Raw genomic sequence first — 16,440 nt, 5'->3', positions numbered from 1 at the left:
GGGTGAAGGATGATGTAAGCTGTGTAGGGTGAATTTTATTTGGGAAACTTGGGGGTGTTATTTCTGTCCCCAGTGGGAGAGGAGGTAGGGAGAGCATTAGTATAACCAGGTACAAGGTGAATGAACATTCAAGTATCTAATAACTTCGCTCAATTTCAATTTAATAGCAAATTCTTCTTACCAAATTTCTCCAAGGATGATGTTGGAAGGTGGTCTACAGCCTCGGTAAATTGGGGATTTGCAGAAATAAACCCCTACTTACTTCACTCAGGTTTTCCAGGCAACGAAAGGGACCAAGCACACTGAGTACTCAGAAAAAAAGAGGAAACAGCATCTCACTGGGCTCTTTTAGACACTTAGAATGTTCTGGGTTTCTTAGGTTTACAAATAACACCAGCAGTGTAGGGTGAGTCTTTCCTCCCCTTCAGCTGAGGCAAATCCCATTTCAACTGTCTGAAGCCCAGCAACTTCCTTTCTGTCATGTGGAAAAGTGTGAATTATAGGGCCCACGTGGACCCACAGAAGGGAAATCACAAACCTGGCACATGAAATTAACTATCGCTTTACCTCATGACAAGGCTGTCTCAGACCACAAAGATTTTTAGAACCAAAGCAACATCCAATAGGACAAGAAGCCAAATTCACCAACTGCGAACGGGGGACCTGGAGTCTCCCTCAGGGGCGTGATGTTGACTAACATAGGGAAGTGTGTTCCAGAAGATGGGTCGTTTGTACTTCCAAGATTGCCTGGGGACATGATCTGCAGACACTGTGGTAATGTCTGCAATTTCCCTTAAAGCTTCCTCTTAGTTAGACACCATGCATGTGTGTTTGGGTTAAGTTACACACTAGATGTGGTCAATTACCAATCCAGGGGCAATCTGGGATATTTTAGATTGCCCAGGGGCAATCTGGGATATTTTAGATCCCAGAAAATAAGAAGCCCACTTCCTAGAGGCAACTACCAGAAGCACTTCTGTAATCTGATACCTTGCTCAAGAGAGCTTGTTAATTAGCATAACAAATGTTAGAAATGGTTTCTCTTTTGGTGAAATTAGTGGTACTCAAGATACGTGGATTGCCCAGAATATGCTATAGACATTCCCACTCTTGCTTGAACTGGATAAAGAATCTAGAGAGGCTTAGAGCCTCTACCCTCAGGATGGCTACTGTCTCTGTCGGGTTCCCTCTGAAGCAGACTCTGAGATGAGTTGAATGCTTGTAATTTATTGGAGAGATGCAGGGAACCGACAGGGGTGGAAGGGAGCTAACAAGGGATGCATTATGAAGCCAGTCACCACAGCGGGAAACTAAAGCGTAATTCTCTGTGGGAAAGCTCTGGCAATGATCCTAAAGCATACATTTCAGAATCCTCCCAGCCAAGAAGCAAGAGAGCTGTGGTATTTATACCTCCACCCCTGGTGAATTCCCAGGCGCTTCCGGCCAGCCGTGGCTGGGCAAAGTACGTTCTGGCATCTCAAGAGCAGCCCATCAATAAAGAGATGCTGGGAGTTCATCAGCGTTCATCACAGAAATTAGAAGGGGGTTTGGGCAGGGCACCAGTGGTGTCTGCTACAGCTCCCTACCCTGAATCCCTGTGTGGTCACGTGTCCATTATAAACGTAGAGGGCTGTATTTGTGGAAACGGATTCGACAAGGCTAACAGAATCCCACACCTGTAAGGCTGATCGGTGTCTCTGCTGATCACACTCATGGCGCTGAGAGGCCTGAAAGCTGGGACATCATCCAGCCTCCAGAAGAGGATGCAGAGGAGTTGCGCTTGCTTACTAATAGCCTTCTGTTTAATAAATATGTGCATGTGGGCAGCATTTCTTCCGAGACCTCCTTTCCCTACAGGCTAGTAGTCGGGAGAGCAGCTCTCAGCCTCCTTCATGATTTCGATGATTATGACTGTCACCCGCCCCCCCCCAAACCTAAGCAGTGTGGATGAACTGGCCTCATCAGCTTGCAATGTGAGCGCTCCTCGGCACGCAGCATGGTTTTCTTAGGCTCAGGAAGCACATTTCCACACCCTTCTTATAAGACCCCCATGACTTTACGCACACCCACCTGCACGGTGTAGCTTCCCAGGGTGGTGGCCCGTTTAAACCGCCGGCCTTGTTGCTGGGACATCATGAACAGCTGGGCCAGGCGCTGCTCCATGACCCGGGCGAAGCTTTGGTTGTGCAGGCCCACCAGGGAACTGTCCACGCCCTGCAGCACTGTGGACACAGGACACAGAGGGGCTGTCAGAGGAGAGGCTGCCTGCTGACTCGGAACCACAGCCGCCACCGCTGGCCCCCACCAGCCACTAAGGGCCATGGGCCCGACCCCACGTTAGGGTTTGGCCATCCTTCCCTCACTTTACCCTCACATCAGCCCCAGGAGTTAGGAATCGCTATTGACCTGTTCGAGATGCTGAAAAGGTTAAGTGACTTGTCTAAGGTCACACAGCTAGTAATCAGCAAAGCCAGGGCTCAAACCTGAGCCTGTGGAACCCCAAAGCATGCACTCTGTCCTTCACAAGCTGTGACAGGTGTAACGCTGCTGTATTAGGTCCCAACCTTATTTAAGACAGTATGTGTTGTCAGAGTCCATATGAGAATACAGCATCGCTAATGGGTACAACTACTTGGATTTTTGGTGGTTCCCACTCAGAAGCCCTGGCTCAGCACTACCCTGATTTTACTTTTCCTTCCCAACAGCTCTGGTGAGAAATCTAAGCTCCACCCTGCAATTCAGCCCCTTCCACATGGGCAAACCCCCCTGTTCGGTGTCCTCTTCCTTGTCTCCTCAATGGGGTCCTTTCAGGGCTCACCCCTAAAGCTGCCCAGGGCCCCTGGGGTCTCTCTCACTTGAGAGAAGGATCGTGTGATAGAAAGATTGGGCTCTCTCCGTGCTGGCCCTTGCCAGTTGGGGGACTTTGGGCAAACCACCGGCCCTCTCAGAGTCCAAGTCCTTTTCTGTAAAACGGAATAAGAAGGGCTACAGGCTATATCACAGCAAATATATTTCTAGTGGGCTTTAAGGTTGAGATGAAATAAGATGTATATAGCAGCTTAGCATAGAGCCTGGTGTGCAGAAGGAAAATGAAACCCTCTCTTTCCATCCCTCCTTCACTGCTGGGCTTCACCCACATCCAGGGTGTCTTAATCAATGGGTTAAGGTGTTGGTGATGGAATTCCAGGCAATGGCTGGTGCACGGGAGAGAATTTAGTGAACACCAGAGCCGTCCAAAGACTGCTGTGGTCAATTACTACGGGGACGACTGCCTTTTGCTGTCTACCCCCAAAGCCAGCCCTTCCTCCGAGACCCTTGGGAAGAAGCACACTTCTTCCCAAACACACGAACACTCCCTCCAAATACAGTCATCCCTGAAAACAAAAATGCTAAAAGCAATTCTCATCTTCTTAGACCAAAACTTACACGGGCTGGGAATGTAATACAAGGTTTTTCATTTAGCAGAGTTTGTTCTACTACAGTCCAGCCAAGGAGCATTAATACCACCCGTCTACTGGGATCTAGCAATAGCTTGGATATAAAGACGGCATTGTTGCTATGATGGCATTCTAACAGGGCCAGAACACGCAACGGATGACAACAAGATACAGAGAACGATGCTTAAACCAATCAAGAGAAAAATAAAACCCACAGCTGAGTCTTAGAAATCATTTCTTTGAAACCACAAATGCTAAATAATCCCCACGGAGGGTATAAAGCAGCTTTCCTTCCAGGGCCCTTATGAGGGACTCCCAGCTCAGCAGAACTCCTGCAAACAAAGATAAAACACTCCTGCACTTCCCACTGTGGCCCCTTGGAACCCTCCTGACACAGCTGTCAGGCTGAGGAAGGGCTGACCAGCCTCCTGACCCCAGAAGGAGAGCCCGTGTTCTTGCGCATTCAAAGACACCCCTCCCGTAAAAGGACAGCGCCAACTGCTGAAGGATTACTTCTACACTGGTCTCTCCTAACTGGTGGACAAGAGCAAGAGAGGGGACACAGGATGGTCGAGGGACGTCATCATGGGTTACTTTACAGGAATCCCAGAGATGATGCAAGGGCAGACATCAAAGAAGAGAAGAGTAGACGCCTTCAGGTGACAAAAACATTCTGGAAATAGATAGTGGTGATGGTTGCACAACACTGTGAATGTACTTAATGCCCCTGAATTGCACACTTTAAAAATGGTTAAGGGCTTCCCTGGTGGTTAAGAATCCTCCTGCCAGTGCAGGGGACGCGGGTTCGAACCCTGGTCTGGGAAGATCACACATGCCGCGGAGTAACTAAGCCCATGCGCCACAACTGCTGAGCCTGTGCTCTAGAGCCCGTGAGCCACAACTACTGAGTCCGCGTTCTTCAACTACTGAAGCCTGCACACCTAGAGCCCATGCTCCACAACAAGAGAAGCCAATGCACATATATACACTACCAAATGTAAAACAGACAGCTAGTGGGAAAATCACTGGCTATCTGCATAGCACAGGGAGATCAGCTCCGGTGCTTTGTGTCCACCTAGAGGGGTGGGATAGGGAGGGTGGGAGGGAGACGCAAGAGGGAGGGGATATGGGGATATATGTATACATATAGCTGATTCACTTTGTTATACAGCAAAAACTTACACACCATGGTAAAGCAATTATACTCCAATAAAGATATTTTAAAAAAAGAGAGAAGTCACCACAAGGAGAAGCCTGCGCACCGCAACAAAGAGCAGCCCCCGCTCATCCCAACTAGAGAAAGCCCGGGGCAGAGCGACAAAGACCCAACGCAGACAAAGATAAATAAATAACTATTTTTTTAAAAAAAGGTTAAAATGGTAAATCACACTTTATGTTTATTTTACCACAGTTTTAAAAATTGAGAAAAAATACCTCCAGGGAAGCACAGGAAGCTGTACAGGAAGTACAGCCCTGTGGGAACCAGCCACAGAGCTACACGGAATCAACTGGGCAGCTCCCTCATGCCTCGTGGCTCTATTTGCAAAGAGGATGTGTCCTTCTCGAGGCGGCTGAAGAAGAGCAGAGGGTTAGAGCCAGGGGCCTGGGTTTGAATCCTGATGCCCCCTTACCGAGTGTCTTGAGCAAGTTGCCTCGTTTCTCTGGGCCCCAGTTCCTCATCAGAAAACACGGTTATCATAAGCTCCTCCTGACTGTATCATTGCAAAGAACAGTATACTTTATACAAAAACGCTTCCAGCATAGTGCACTTGAGAGGGGGGTGCCCGTAAACAGTAGCTGTTGTTGCTCAAATGCGCCTCCTCCTTCACTAGACACATCCTCACCAGAGGAAGGAATTGCCTGGAAAGCACAGAGCTGTGTTCCAGGACTGTAGCTCCTTTCCTTTTCCCTGAGAAGCACTGTGGACCTCAGGCTCCTGGCCCTCTCTGCCCGCCTGGAAGGGAGTGGAAAGAGGTGTGTGCCCACAGCTTTCACAGAGACACGGAAGCAGTAGCGGGGGTTGGACCCTGGCACGGGGGCCCAGGAAGACCGCAGCCCCTCAGTACATCAGCCAGGGCCCTGGCCACCCACCCTTACCCACCACTGATTCAGCTCAGAGGAGGCAGGCAAGTCCCAGCTGTGTTCCTAGGAGCTTTGTCCAGAGGATTTGGTGGCTGTAACATCACTGGTCTCTCATTCCTTCTTTGTTTACAATTGCACTGGGCTCTACGATTCCAACGATCAGGCCAAGTGAACTCAAGTTAAGTTGTTTTACTCATGGTTGAATCTCACATACTCAGAGCCAAAAGAACCTCAATCCTCAGCTCACATCTTTTCCTGATTCTAAAGGTGAGCATGTGCTGCCTAGTGGGTCTAAGTTGACTTGCTCAAGGACACACTAGGTTAGTCAGTAGCAGAGCTGAGACCAGAAGAAATCCTGTAATTGCTGGGTCTGGGATATTTTGACTCTGGTGGTGAAATAAAGACAGATGAAGAAATCTAAGAGGGGCTCTCACCTCTGTCAGGCAGCAACATTAAGTCTGTACATTTCTACCCCACTTCATATATACACCCCTGACTGCAGGATCCATGAGAGCAGGGTAGCCCCTGGGTACTCTGTAAAGAGGGGCTGCAGGAGTCACCCTAAGCCAGTGATTTTCCACCACAGCGGGACCCACACTCAGGGAGGGGAGAAGTGGACAGTGTGACAAAACATATTTAATATAAGCTTAGTCGGAAAACAGATGAAAACATGTTAGGCTTTTACAATACAAATTACAGGAAGAAAAGTTGCTTCAAATCCTCTTGGCTGTTAGCAATGAGCAGAAGACAGGATGCCCAGGATGAATATCTGGGCAGACAGGTTATTCTAGGGACTGTAGGTTTGAACAAGTGTTGTCTTCATCTCTCAGTTCCTAATCTCCTACCCCTTCTGGAAAAGATGGTTAAAGTTGGTGGTGGCCGCCCATGGGTCTAGAAAGTGGTTATGGGCCAAAGGGAAGGCAGGAGGGTCATCCTGAGACCTGGACCTGTCCCCTCTTCCCCCGCAAGCACTAATCAACTGATCCAATCAGCCCCAAACACAGTGATGGGTGCCACTGTGTATGCTGATTACCAACAGGCAGCAACAGTGATAACAAAGTTGGATACGTAGGTGAGTGGGCAGGGGTCAAGTCCCAGAAGAATCCCGAAAACAAGACCATGTATGGAGCTTTTTATTAAGGTTATGTCACTAAAACAGAGGCAGGGCAAGACACAGGTACATGAGGAAAGCATGAAACAGGAGTCTGTGAAGGACAGGATGTTTTATCATTGAATGTAAATCTTAAAAGTTACGAGAAGGGAGGAAATGGCTACAAGTTAAAAAACAGCATTCCGTGTGCAGGAAACATGATTTTGTAAATGTTACATAACCTGCTGGTTTCCAAAATGTGTGCATTGTCTCTCTCGAGCATAAACTCTGATGGGCTGTTGTTGTTTCCTCTGTAAACGTTTCTTTAGTTGGCCTTCTTAGCAGGTAAAATAATCTCTACAAATCCACGGCTTTGCAGGGGAGAAAGAAATGCAATTTTCTGCAATTTAGGAGAGATCTTGAGCGAGCTTCACCAAGCTCCTTGGTTAGTATTCCAGGCAGCAGCCCATCTACTGCTTGTTTAGGACAGCAAGGGAGGGAGGAGACAGGCAAGGGAAGAAGGTGGTTTGGGAGGGCCTGCTTGTTCAAGCACATCTTCCAGGACTTGCAAAATCTTCCACCCTCCTTGTAATGGGCTGAATTGTGTCCTCCCACCACTCACATGTTGACGTTTTAACTCCCAGGACCTCAGAATGCGATTGTATTTGGAGATAGGGCCTTTCAAGAGGCAATTAAGATAAAATGAGGTCATCAGGGTGCGGCCTAATCTATACGACTGGTGTCCTTATAAGAAGAGAAAACTGGGCTTCCCTGGTGGCGCAGTGGTTGAGAGTCCGCCTGCCGATGCAGGGGACATGGGTTCGTGCCCCAGTCCGGGAAGATCCCACATGCCACGGAGCGGCTGGGCCCGTAAGCCATGGCCGCTGAGCCTGCGCTCTGCAACGGGAGAGGCCACAACAGGGAGAGGCCCGCGTACCGCAAAAAAAAAAAAAGAAGAGAAAACTAAGACACAGACATACACAGAGAGAAGATGGCCATCTACAAGCCAATGAGAGAGACCCCAGAAGAAAACAACCCAAGTGACACCTTGATTTTAGACTTCCAGCCTCTACAGCTATGAGAAAATAAATTCCTGTTGTTGAAGCTCCCCCAGCCTGGGGTACGTTGTTACGGCAGCTCTAGCAGACTAACACCCTTCCGTCCCTCCCCTTGAAACTGAGGAGGACCCTGTGGGGCTCCTGGGCATGGAAGCCTTTCTGTCCCCCCTTTCTTGTAGGCAAGACTCCAGCCTCCATGACCCTCCCTGGGTTCCAAAGGGCAGATTCGAACAGTTGCTAATCAAGGGAGAAGCAGCCAAGAGACCACCTGAGATTGAAGGGACCAGAGAAGCTCATCAAGATTAGGAGACCGACCACCTGAGATGAGAGTAAAGGCATGCAGACCCTGCACACACCCTAATCTTATCAGCAACCCCACCCTTGAACTATTGCTATAAAACTCTTCATCAAATCCTCCTGGGTTGGGACACAAAGTTTTTCAAGGCAGGAGCTTGCTGTGTTCCACTTTGCCTGGCAAAGCAACGAAGCTATCCTTTTCTACTTCACCCAAAACTCCGTCTCTGAGATTCAGTGTGTCACCAGTTACAGAGAAGCTGAGCTTTTTTTTTTTTTTTTTTTTTTTTTTTTGCGGTACGCGGGCCTCTGACTGTTGTGGCCTCTCCCGTTGGGGAGCACAGGCTCCGGACGCGCAGGCTCAGCGGCCATGGCTCACGGGCCCAGCCGCTCCGAGGCATGTGGGATCTTCCCGGACCGGGGCACGAACCCGTGTCCCCTGCATCGGCAGGCGGACTCTCAGCCACTGCACCACCTGGGAAGCCCAAGAAGCTGAGCTTTTGGCATCACCCTTTATGGCCCGGCTGGTCACTTTTCCTGCTACAAGCATCTGTCCTCTCTCTCCACTTCCAATCCTTGCTTCTCTAATTTTCAGAGCTACTGTCTGGCTTTTGAAAAACACAAGCAAAAATTTTTTGCTGTTTCATAAATCTCAGCTGGGAAATGTCAAGGAAGAAAAAAGGAAACTGCCACCCAAACACCCTTTTACTTCCATCCACCCTCACTGTCAGGACACGCCCGGGCTCCACCAGGATCAGCGCGGGCGTACTGGGGAGAGAGAAAAATGCATGCCTGGCATTCCTCTGACTTTCATTTGGGTTTTGTAAAGCAGTGCAGAAAGTCCTACGGTCTTTAAATGATCTTTAAACAAATAGACAACCATTCACATGGACATGCCCCAGACGTCCACAGCTTAATGCCGCACCTTTTGATGGGTACACATTTTGCGAAGAGGAAGCTCCTGGGTGGGACTTTCAACGTAGCTGTTCTGAATTGGTTATTTAACCCTCATCTTCAGCATGCTGTCTTTTCCTATCTCGGCTTACTCCACCCACTTCTGGTCCTAGGGAAGTAATTCCTTGGTGTATAAGACAGGACCCAAGAAAAGATGCCAATTCTATCACTGAATGGCATGCAGTTTTTAAAAATAAACCAAACTTTCCAAAATATAGCAGAGGGAGGAACACTCCCAAACTCATTCTACAAGGCCACCATCACCCTGATACCAAAACCAGACAAAGATGTCACAAAGAAAGAAAACTACAGGCCAATATCACTGATGAACATAGATGCACAAACCTCAACAAAATACTAGCAAACAAAATCCAGCAGCACATTAAAAGGATCATACACCATGATCAAGTGGGGTTTATCCCAGGAATTCAAGGATTCTTCAATATATGGAAATCAATTAAATGTGATAAACCATATTCACAAATGGAAGGATAAAAACCATATGATCATCTCAATAGATGCAGAAAAAGCTTTTGACAAAATTCAACACACATTTATGATAAAAACTCTCCAGAAAGTAGGCGTAGACGGAACTTACCTCAACATAATAAAGGCCATATATGACAAACCCACAGCCAACATCATCCTCAATGGTGAAAAACTGAAACCATTTCTTTAAGATCAGGAACAAGACAAGGGTGCCCACTCTCACCACTACTATTCAACATAGTTTTGGAAGTTTTATCCACAGCAATCAGAGAAGAAAAAGCAACAAAAGGAATCCAAATCAGAAAAGAAGTAAAGCTGTCATTGTTTGCAGATGACATGATACTATACATAGAGAATCCTAAAGATGCTACCAGAAAACTACTAAAGCTAATCAATGAATTCGGTAAAGTAGCAGGATACAAAATTAATGCACAGAAATCTCTTGCATTCCTAAACACTAATGATGAAAAATCTGAAAGAGAAATTAAGGAAACACTCCCATTTACCATTGCAACAAAAAGAATAAAATACCTAGGAATAAACCTACCTAAGGAGACAAAAGACCTGTATACAGAAAACTATGACACTGATGAAAGAAATTAAAGAGAATACAAACAGATGGAGAGATATACCGTGTTCCTGGATTGGAAGAATCAACATTGTGAAAATAACTCTACTACCCAAAGCAATCTACAGATTCAGTGCAATCCCTATCAAACTATCAATGGCATTTTTCACAGAAACAGAACAAAAATTTTCACAATTTGTATGGAAACACAAAAGACCCCAAAGAGCCAAAGCAATCTTGAGAAAGAAAAATGGAGCTGCAGGAATCAGGCTCCTGGACTTCAGACTATAGTACAAAGCTACAGTAATCAGGACAGTATGGTACTGCCCCCAAAACAGAAATATAGATCCATGGAACAGGATAGAAAGCCCAGAGATAAACCCACACACCTATGGTCACTTTGTTTTTAGTAAAGGAGGCAAGAATATACTCTGGAAAAAAGATAGCCTCTTCAATAAATGGTGCTGGGAAAACTGGACAGCTACATGTAAAAGACTGAAATCAGAACACTCCCTAACACCATACACAAAAATAAATTCAAAATGGATTAAAGACCTAAATGTAAAGCCAGACACTATCAAACTCTTAGAGGAAAACATAGGTAGAACACTCTATAACATAAATCACAGCAAGATCCTGTTTGACCCACCTCCTAGAGAAATGGAAATAAAAACAAAAATAAACAAATGGGACCTAATGAAACTTAAAAGCTTTTGCTCAGCAAAGGAAACCATAAACAAGACGAAAAGACAACCCTCAGAATGGGAGAAAATATTTACAAATGAAGCAACTGACAAAGGATTAATCTCCAAAATTTACAAGCAGCTCATGCAGCTTAATATCAAAAAAACAAACAACCCAATCCAAAAATGGGCAGAAGACCTAAACAGACATTTCTCCAAAAAAGATATACAGATTGCCAACAGTCACATGAAAGGATGCTCAACATCACTAATCTTTAAAGAAATGCAAATCAAAACCACAATGAGCGGTGCTTCCCTGGTGGTGCAGTGGTTGAGAGTCCGCCTGCCGATGCAGGGGACACGGGTTCTTGCCCTGGTCTGGAAAGATCCCACATGTCGCGGAGCGGCTGGGCCCGTGAGCCATGGCCGCTGAGCCTGCACATCCAGAGCCTGTGCTCCGCAACGGGAGAGGCCGCAACAGTGAGAGGCCCGCATACTGAAAATAAAACAAAAAAAACCCCAAAAAACCACAATGAGGTATCACCTCACACCAGTCTGAATGGCCATCATCAAAAAATCTAGAAACAATAAATGCTGGAGAGGGTGTGGAGAAAAGGGAACCCTCTTGCACTGTTGGTGGGAATGTAAATAGATACAGCCACTATGGAGAACAGTATGGAGGTTCCTTAAAAAACTAAAAATAGAACTACCATACGACCCAGCAATCCCACTACTGGGCATATACCCTAAGAAAACCAAAATTCAAATAGAGACATGTACCACAATGTCCACTGCAGCACTATTTACAATAGCCAGGACATGGAAGCAACCTAAATGTCCATTGACAGGTGAATGGATAAAGAAGATGTGGCACATATATACAATGGAATATTACTCAGCCATAAAAAGAAACAAAATTGAGTTATTTGTAGTGAGGTGGATGGGCCTAGAGTCTGTCATACAAAGTGAAGTGAGTCAGAAAGAGAAAAACAAGTACAGTATGCTAATACATATATATGGAATCTAAAAAAAAAAAATGGTTCTGAAGAACCTAGGGGCAGGACAGGAATAAAGATGCAGACGTAGAGAATGTACTTGAGGACACTGGGAGGGGGAAGGGTAAGCTGGGACAAAGTGAGAGACCGGCATGGACATATATACACTACCAAATGTAAAATAGATAGCTAGTGGGAAGCAGCCACATAGCACAGGGAGATCAGCTCGGTGCTTTGTGACCACCTAGAGGGGTGGGATAGGGAGGGTGGGAGGGAGACGCAAGAGGGAGGGGATAGGCATATATGTATATGTATAGCTGATTCACTTTGTTATACAGCAGAAACTAACACAACATTGTAAAGCAATTATACTCCAATAAAGATGTTAAAAAAAAAAGAGAGAGAGAGAGAAAGAAAGAAAGAGAGAGAGAGAGAGAAAGAAAGAAAGAAAGAAAGAAAGAAAGAAAGAAAGAAAGAAAGAGGAAGGAAGGAAGGAAGGAAGGAAGGAAGGAAGGAAGGAAGGAGGGAAGGAAGGAAGGAAGGAAGGAAGGAAGGAAGGAAGGAAGGGAGGAAGAAACCGGATAGGGTGAAAGGGGAAATGAAAGAAGAGATTACCTGTAATTACCCAGTAGTCTCTGGTTGTTTCTGATATATCAAGGTTGGGGTATTCCAGTGCTAAAACAAACAAGAAACACACCAAATTACTTTCACAGGTTTTATATGTAAATATTGTTCAGAGAAATAGACATAGCTGCCAAAATACCAAGCAGCTAAATCCTGCTTTATCATTCTTGGGAATTCCAGGACATACAGACTGAAACTTGCTATTCAGAAAACTAAAATACTCAGTAAAGGGCTTTTGGGTGTCTGCTTTTGGTTTCTCCATCAAAACCTTCTTAAGTGAAACACTTCCATTGTCAAGACCTACAGGTAGAACCTATCTTAACAATAGCTTTCTCTTTAAAAATTATCCAACCATCACAACACTTTTAGGAATAATTATTTCTTGAATGGATTTTTGCAGTGTCAAGGACTAAGTTTTATAGCCAAATGTAACAGTACCATTTCTTTACAGGTGTGGTGACCATCAGAGTTAATACATGTAAAAGGCTTAGCATAGTACCTGGCACATAGTAAGTACTCAATAAATCATAGTTGTGTTATTGTTATTATTCTCAGAATATCAAGATGATGAAAAAAGAAATTCTTCATGTGCTGCCAGGTGACGTAATGCCATCTTTAATGACATCATCTTTTCCACAAAATCCAGAAGCATCTTTCCCTAGTATATGGAAAGTCACAAAAGCTTGCCATTAAACAAACATTAAAAAAAACTCTGAGTGTCTACTATGTGCTAATAAGTACATTCACACACATTATCTCACTTAGCTACCATATATAAAAGAAGGAAATAGAAACAATTTTGCTAATACATGTTTAAAAAAATAACTTGCCCAGTGACCTTTAGAAATGTACCAATGATTAAATTTAAGAGCATAGATCTTTACTTCCTTTGGCTACCAAGTAAATGTTTGGGTACAAAATGTAGGCTGCATCGTCTTCAAAGTCTATGACTGCTGAATGGTAATGAGGATTATGTAACTGAAGCATTAGAGGAAGATGAGGCCACAAGCCTACGGGGACTTCATTAAGTGAAGTCACGATGCTGACTGCACATGAGTTGCATCATAATATCTATAGCCCGGGCAAGGGCTGTAGGCCCAGGAACATCTGCTGATGGCAGAAGTGGAGGAAACCATAGCAACCCAGATTGCCACAAGGACAGATGCTATACCAGGCAGTGTTATAAGCTCAGAAGGCAGACTGCTTGGGTTCAAACCCCAGGTTCCACGTCTCGCTAGCTATGTCAGAGTAGGCATCTTGTTAAAACTCTTGGAGTTTCAGTTTTCCCATCTGCAAAATGGGGTTAATTCTGCACCTACCTTATAGGGTCGTTGTGAGGATTAAATGAGATACGAGATAAGTGAAGGGTAAAAAGCACCTACTGCTTTTTTCAACGTGTAATAAAGTTTTCATCAATTCAATCCCCATTGATCACATATTTCAGTTGTGATATAATGACAAAAGAGGTAGCATGTGGCCTGGCACCATGGAGGTTTGCTAAACAGACAAGGCCCCGGAGAAGGTGGCAGAGTCCCTGTAGGACGTGGACATACTCACGTTCGGCGATGGTGAGCGGCGGGTAGGTGAGGTAGAACCCCACCAGCTCAGCGGAGAGCTGGCGGAGGAGGCTGCTGGCCACGGTGCCGTTGAGGAAGGAGCTTCGGTTGCCCACCACGTACACCAAGGTGACTGTCTGGGAGGCGTTGGACGTGCTCACCATCTGAATCGACACAGGAGGAAAGGGGAGGGAGACATGCCAAATAAGATGAGGGTCTGTTTCATGGAGGCCGTGGGAGGAGAAGTTTAAGGAGAAGTTGAGGTTAGGAATGAAAGGGAGGTGGGAAGAGAGCAAGGAAGAGATAAGAATAACAGTAGTTGTCACTTACGGATTGCTTGCTTACATGCCAGACATCGTGTTAAGGGCACATGATCTCATTTAATCCTCACCGCAACCCTAGGAGGTGTATCCTGTTATGACTCCCTTTTACAGAGGAGGAAACTGAAGCCCAGAATGATCAAGGGACTTGCCCAAGGTCACACAGCTAATAAGTGACGGAGACAGGATTCCAACCCAGGCAGCCTGACTTCAGGTTTTAACCACTGGTGTGTGTATCTTTTCCAGGGGCTAAATGGTCTCAGGCTACTTTCATGGTTCTGAAAATACACAATAGAGCATAGGAATGGTAAATTTAAGGAGGACTCAACTGCTCAGACAGAGAAAGCCTGAGTCAAACTTATGGGGGTTTTAAAGTTGAAAGGACAGGGAATGCACACCGTCCATCATCAACCTAGTCATGGACAGCGTGACCGAACCTGATGACAAAAAGAATTCAGAAATAGAAAACAGCTTCTTTAGAGAGAGATTCCATTTCCTTGTGGTCTATTAATTCAATGTAAAACATGTTAATATTACTATGAGATGGTGTGGTTTTCTTCTCGAATCTTGTCTAAGTCAGTTTTTTAGTTATGAGGAAATGAGACTTTTATAGGTCAATGTATACATAAAAATATCCCACAGATGAGCTTTGAAAAACAGATGCGGTAGGAAGGCATTCCACCTGGTGAGACACTCTTTATGGGCTTCTGTGCTGGCGTCTGCCCCTTCCCCCTCCAGATCCATTTGCCACCCTGCCCTCATTCTGCTCAGTGCCCCCAGAGGCAGACCCCTGTGGACCACATCAATGGGCTCCTTGGCCCCCTGGCTTCAGCTACAGGGAGCTCAGGAGGATGTGGGAGAGAAGGAGGAGAGTGAGGTCAGAGTTGGTGTCAGGGACTCCCTCCCGTGGGGTCACAGCTCACGCTGGGCAGCTCTGGCTTCAGGCTTCCCACAACTGCTGGCTCCTCTCACCGCATCAGCCCCAACTGTCACAGCCTTGGCAGCTGCACTGTCCCTGTGGTTTCCCTAGAGCCCGCCCACACTTCTACAAAGTCCATTTCATTGGACTTTCCTCAAATTAACTTCATTTGAATGTGTCCTCTCTTTCTGCCGGAAACTGATACCCAGTCTGTCCCAGACCTTTGTGTGCTCAGACATAAATATCTCTGCAACGTTCCTTTTAAACCTTACTTTGAAGAAGACCGTCAAGAATAGCTTCTTCATGTTATTTCGAACTTGTTCCCATAAGTGGAAGTTCCTTTTAAATTCTCTAACACAGTAGCGAGAGTCCCATGATTAACGACATACGGAGTCAACTTTTCTGGTCAACTATTACTTCCTTTCCAACAGTATTTCTGGAATGTGGTTTAGCCACAGATATTCATGCCTCTCCCAAGGTACCAAGAAAAAAGGCACTTCTTTCTGAATAATTCAAAAGACCTCACTGCACTGTCACCTATAAAAATAATAACTGAAATAACTTTGCAACCTTTATCTCTATTCTGAACACTCTATTTTTTTGCTTTTCAACAAAACTAAATCTCACTGGATCCCAAAGAGCTTGCAATATGGTATCTCTGTACATACTACACTCGACCAGGTAAGTTATACATTTTTTCAGATAGAATTTTTTTATTGAGGAGACATCATTGACATACAACATTATATTAGTTTCATACTTTTTTGTGGTAAAATACACATTACATTTTAATCATTTAAGGTGCACAGTTCAGTGGCATTAAGTACATTCGCATTATTGTGCAACTATCACCACCATCCATCTCCAAAACTTTTTCATCACCCCAAACTGAAACTCTGTACCTACTAAATAACGCCCCATTTCTTCCTCTTCCTAGCTCCTGGAAACCACCATTCTATTTTCTCTCTCTATTAATTTGACAAAACTAAATACTTTTTATAAGTGGAATCATACAGTAGTTGTCCTTTTGTGACTGGCTTCTTTCACTTAGCATGATGTCCTCAAGGTACATTCATGTTGTAGCCTGTGCCAGAATTTCCCTCCTTTTTAAGGATGAATAATATTCCATCGCATGTATATACCACATTGACTTATCCATTCACCCATGGATGGACACTTAGGTTGCTTCCACCTTTTGGTTGTTGTGAATAATGCTGCTATGAACACCGGTGTTCCAATATCTGTTCAAGTCCCTGGTTTAAATTCTATTGGGTATATATCCAGAAATTGAATTGCTGGACCATATGGTAATTCTATGTTTTTTTGAGGGAATGCCATACTGTTTTCCACAGCAGCTGCACCATTTGACAC

The 16,440-nt window shown here is 45.2% G+C and overlaps 1 protein-coding gene across 1 annotated transcript in view; it reads right to left on the bottom strand.

The window, feature by feature from the left end:
* KIAA1549L (KIAA1549 like) overlaps positions 1-16,440 on the bottom strand; it is a 137,185-nt gene that overhangs the window by 108,566 nt on the left and 12,179 nt on the right. Inside the window, exons 6-8 of the mRNA XM_060017373.1 lie at positions 13,832-13,994; positions 12,266-12,325; positions 2,071-2,222 (exon numbers count right to left, since the gene is read on the bottom strand). Coding sequence (XP_059873356.1) covers positions 2,071-2,222; positions 12,266-12,325; positions 13,832-13,994 — 375 coding nt within the window. The remainder of the gene's footprint in view (positions 1-2,070; positions 2,223-12,265; positions 12,326-13,831; positions 13,995-16,440) is intronic.

This window comes from Delphinus delphis, chromosome 8, assembly GCF_949987515.2.
Source record: "Delphinus delphis chromosome 8, mDelDel1.2, whole genome shotgun sequence".
Taxonomy (NCBI): domain Eukaryota; kingdom Metazoa; phylum Chordata; class Mammalia; order Artiodactyla; family Delphinidae; genus Delphinus; species Delphinus delphis.
This window is presented reverse-complemented; position numbering and strand designations above follow the sequence as displayed.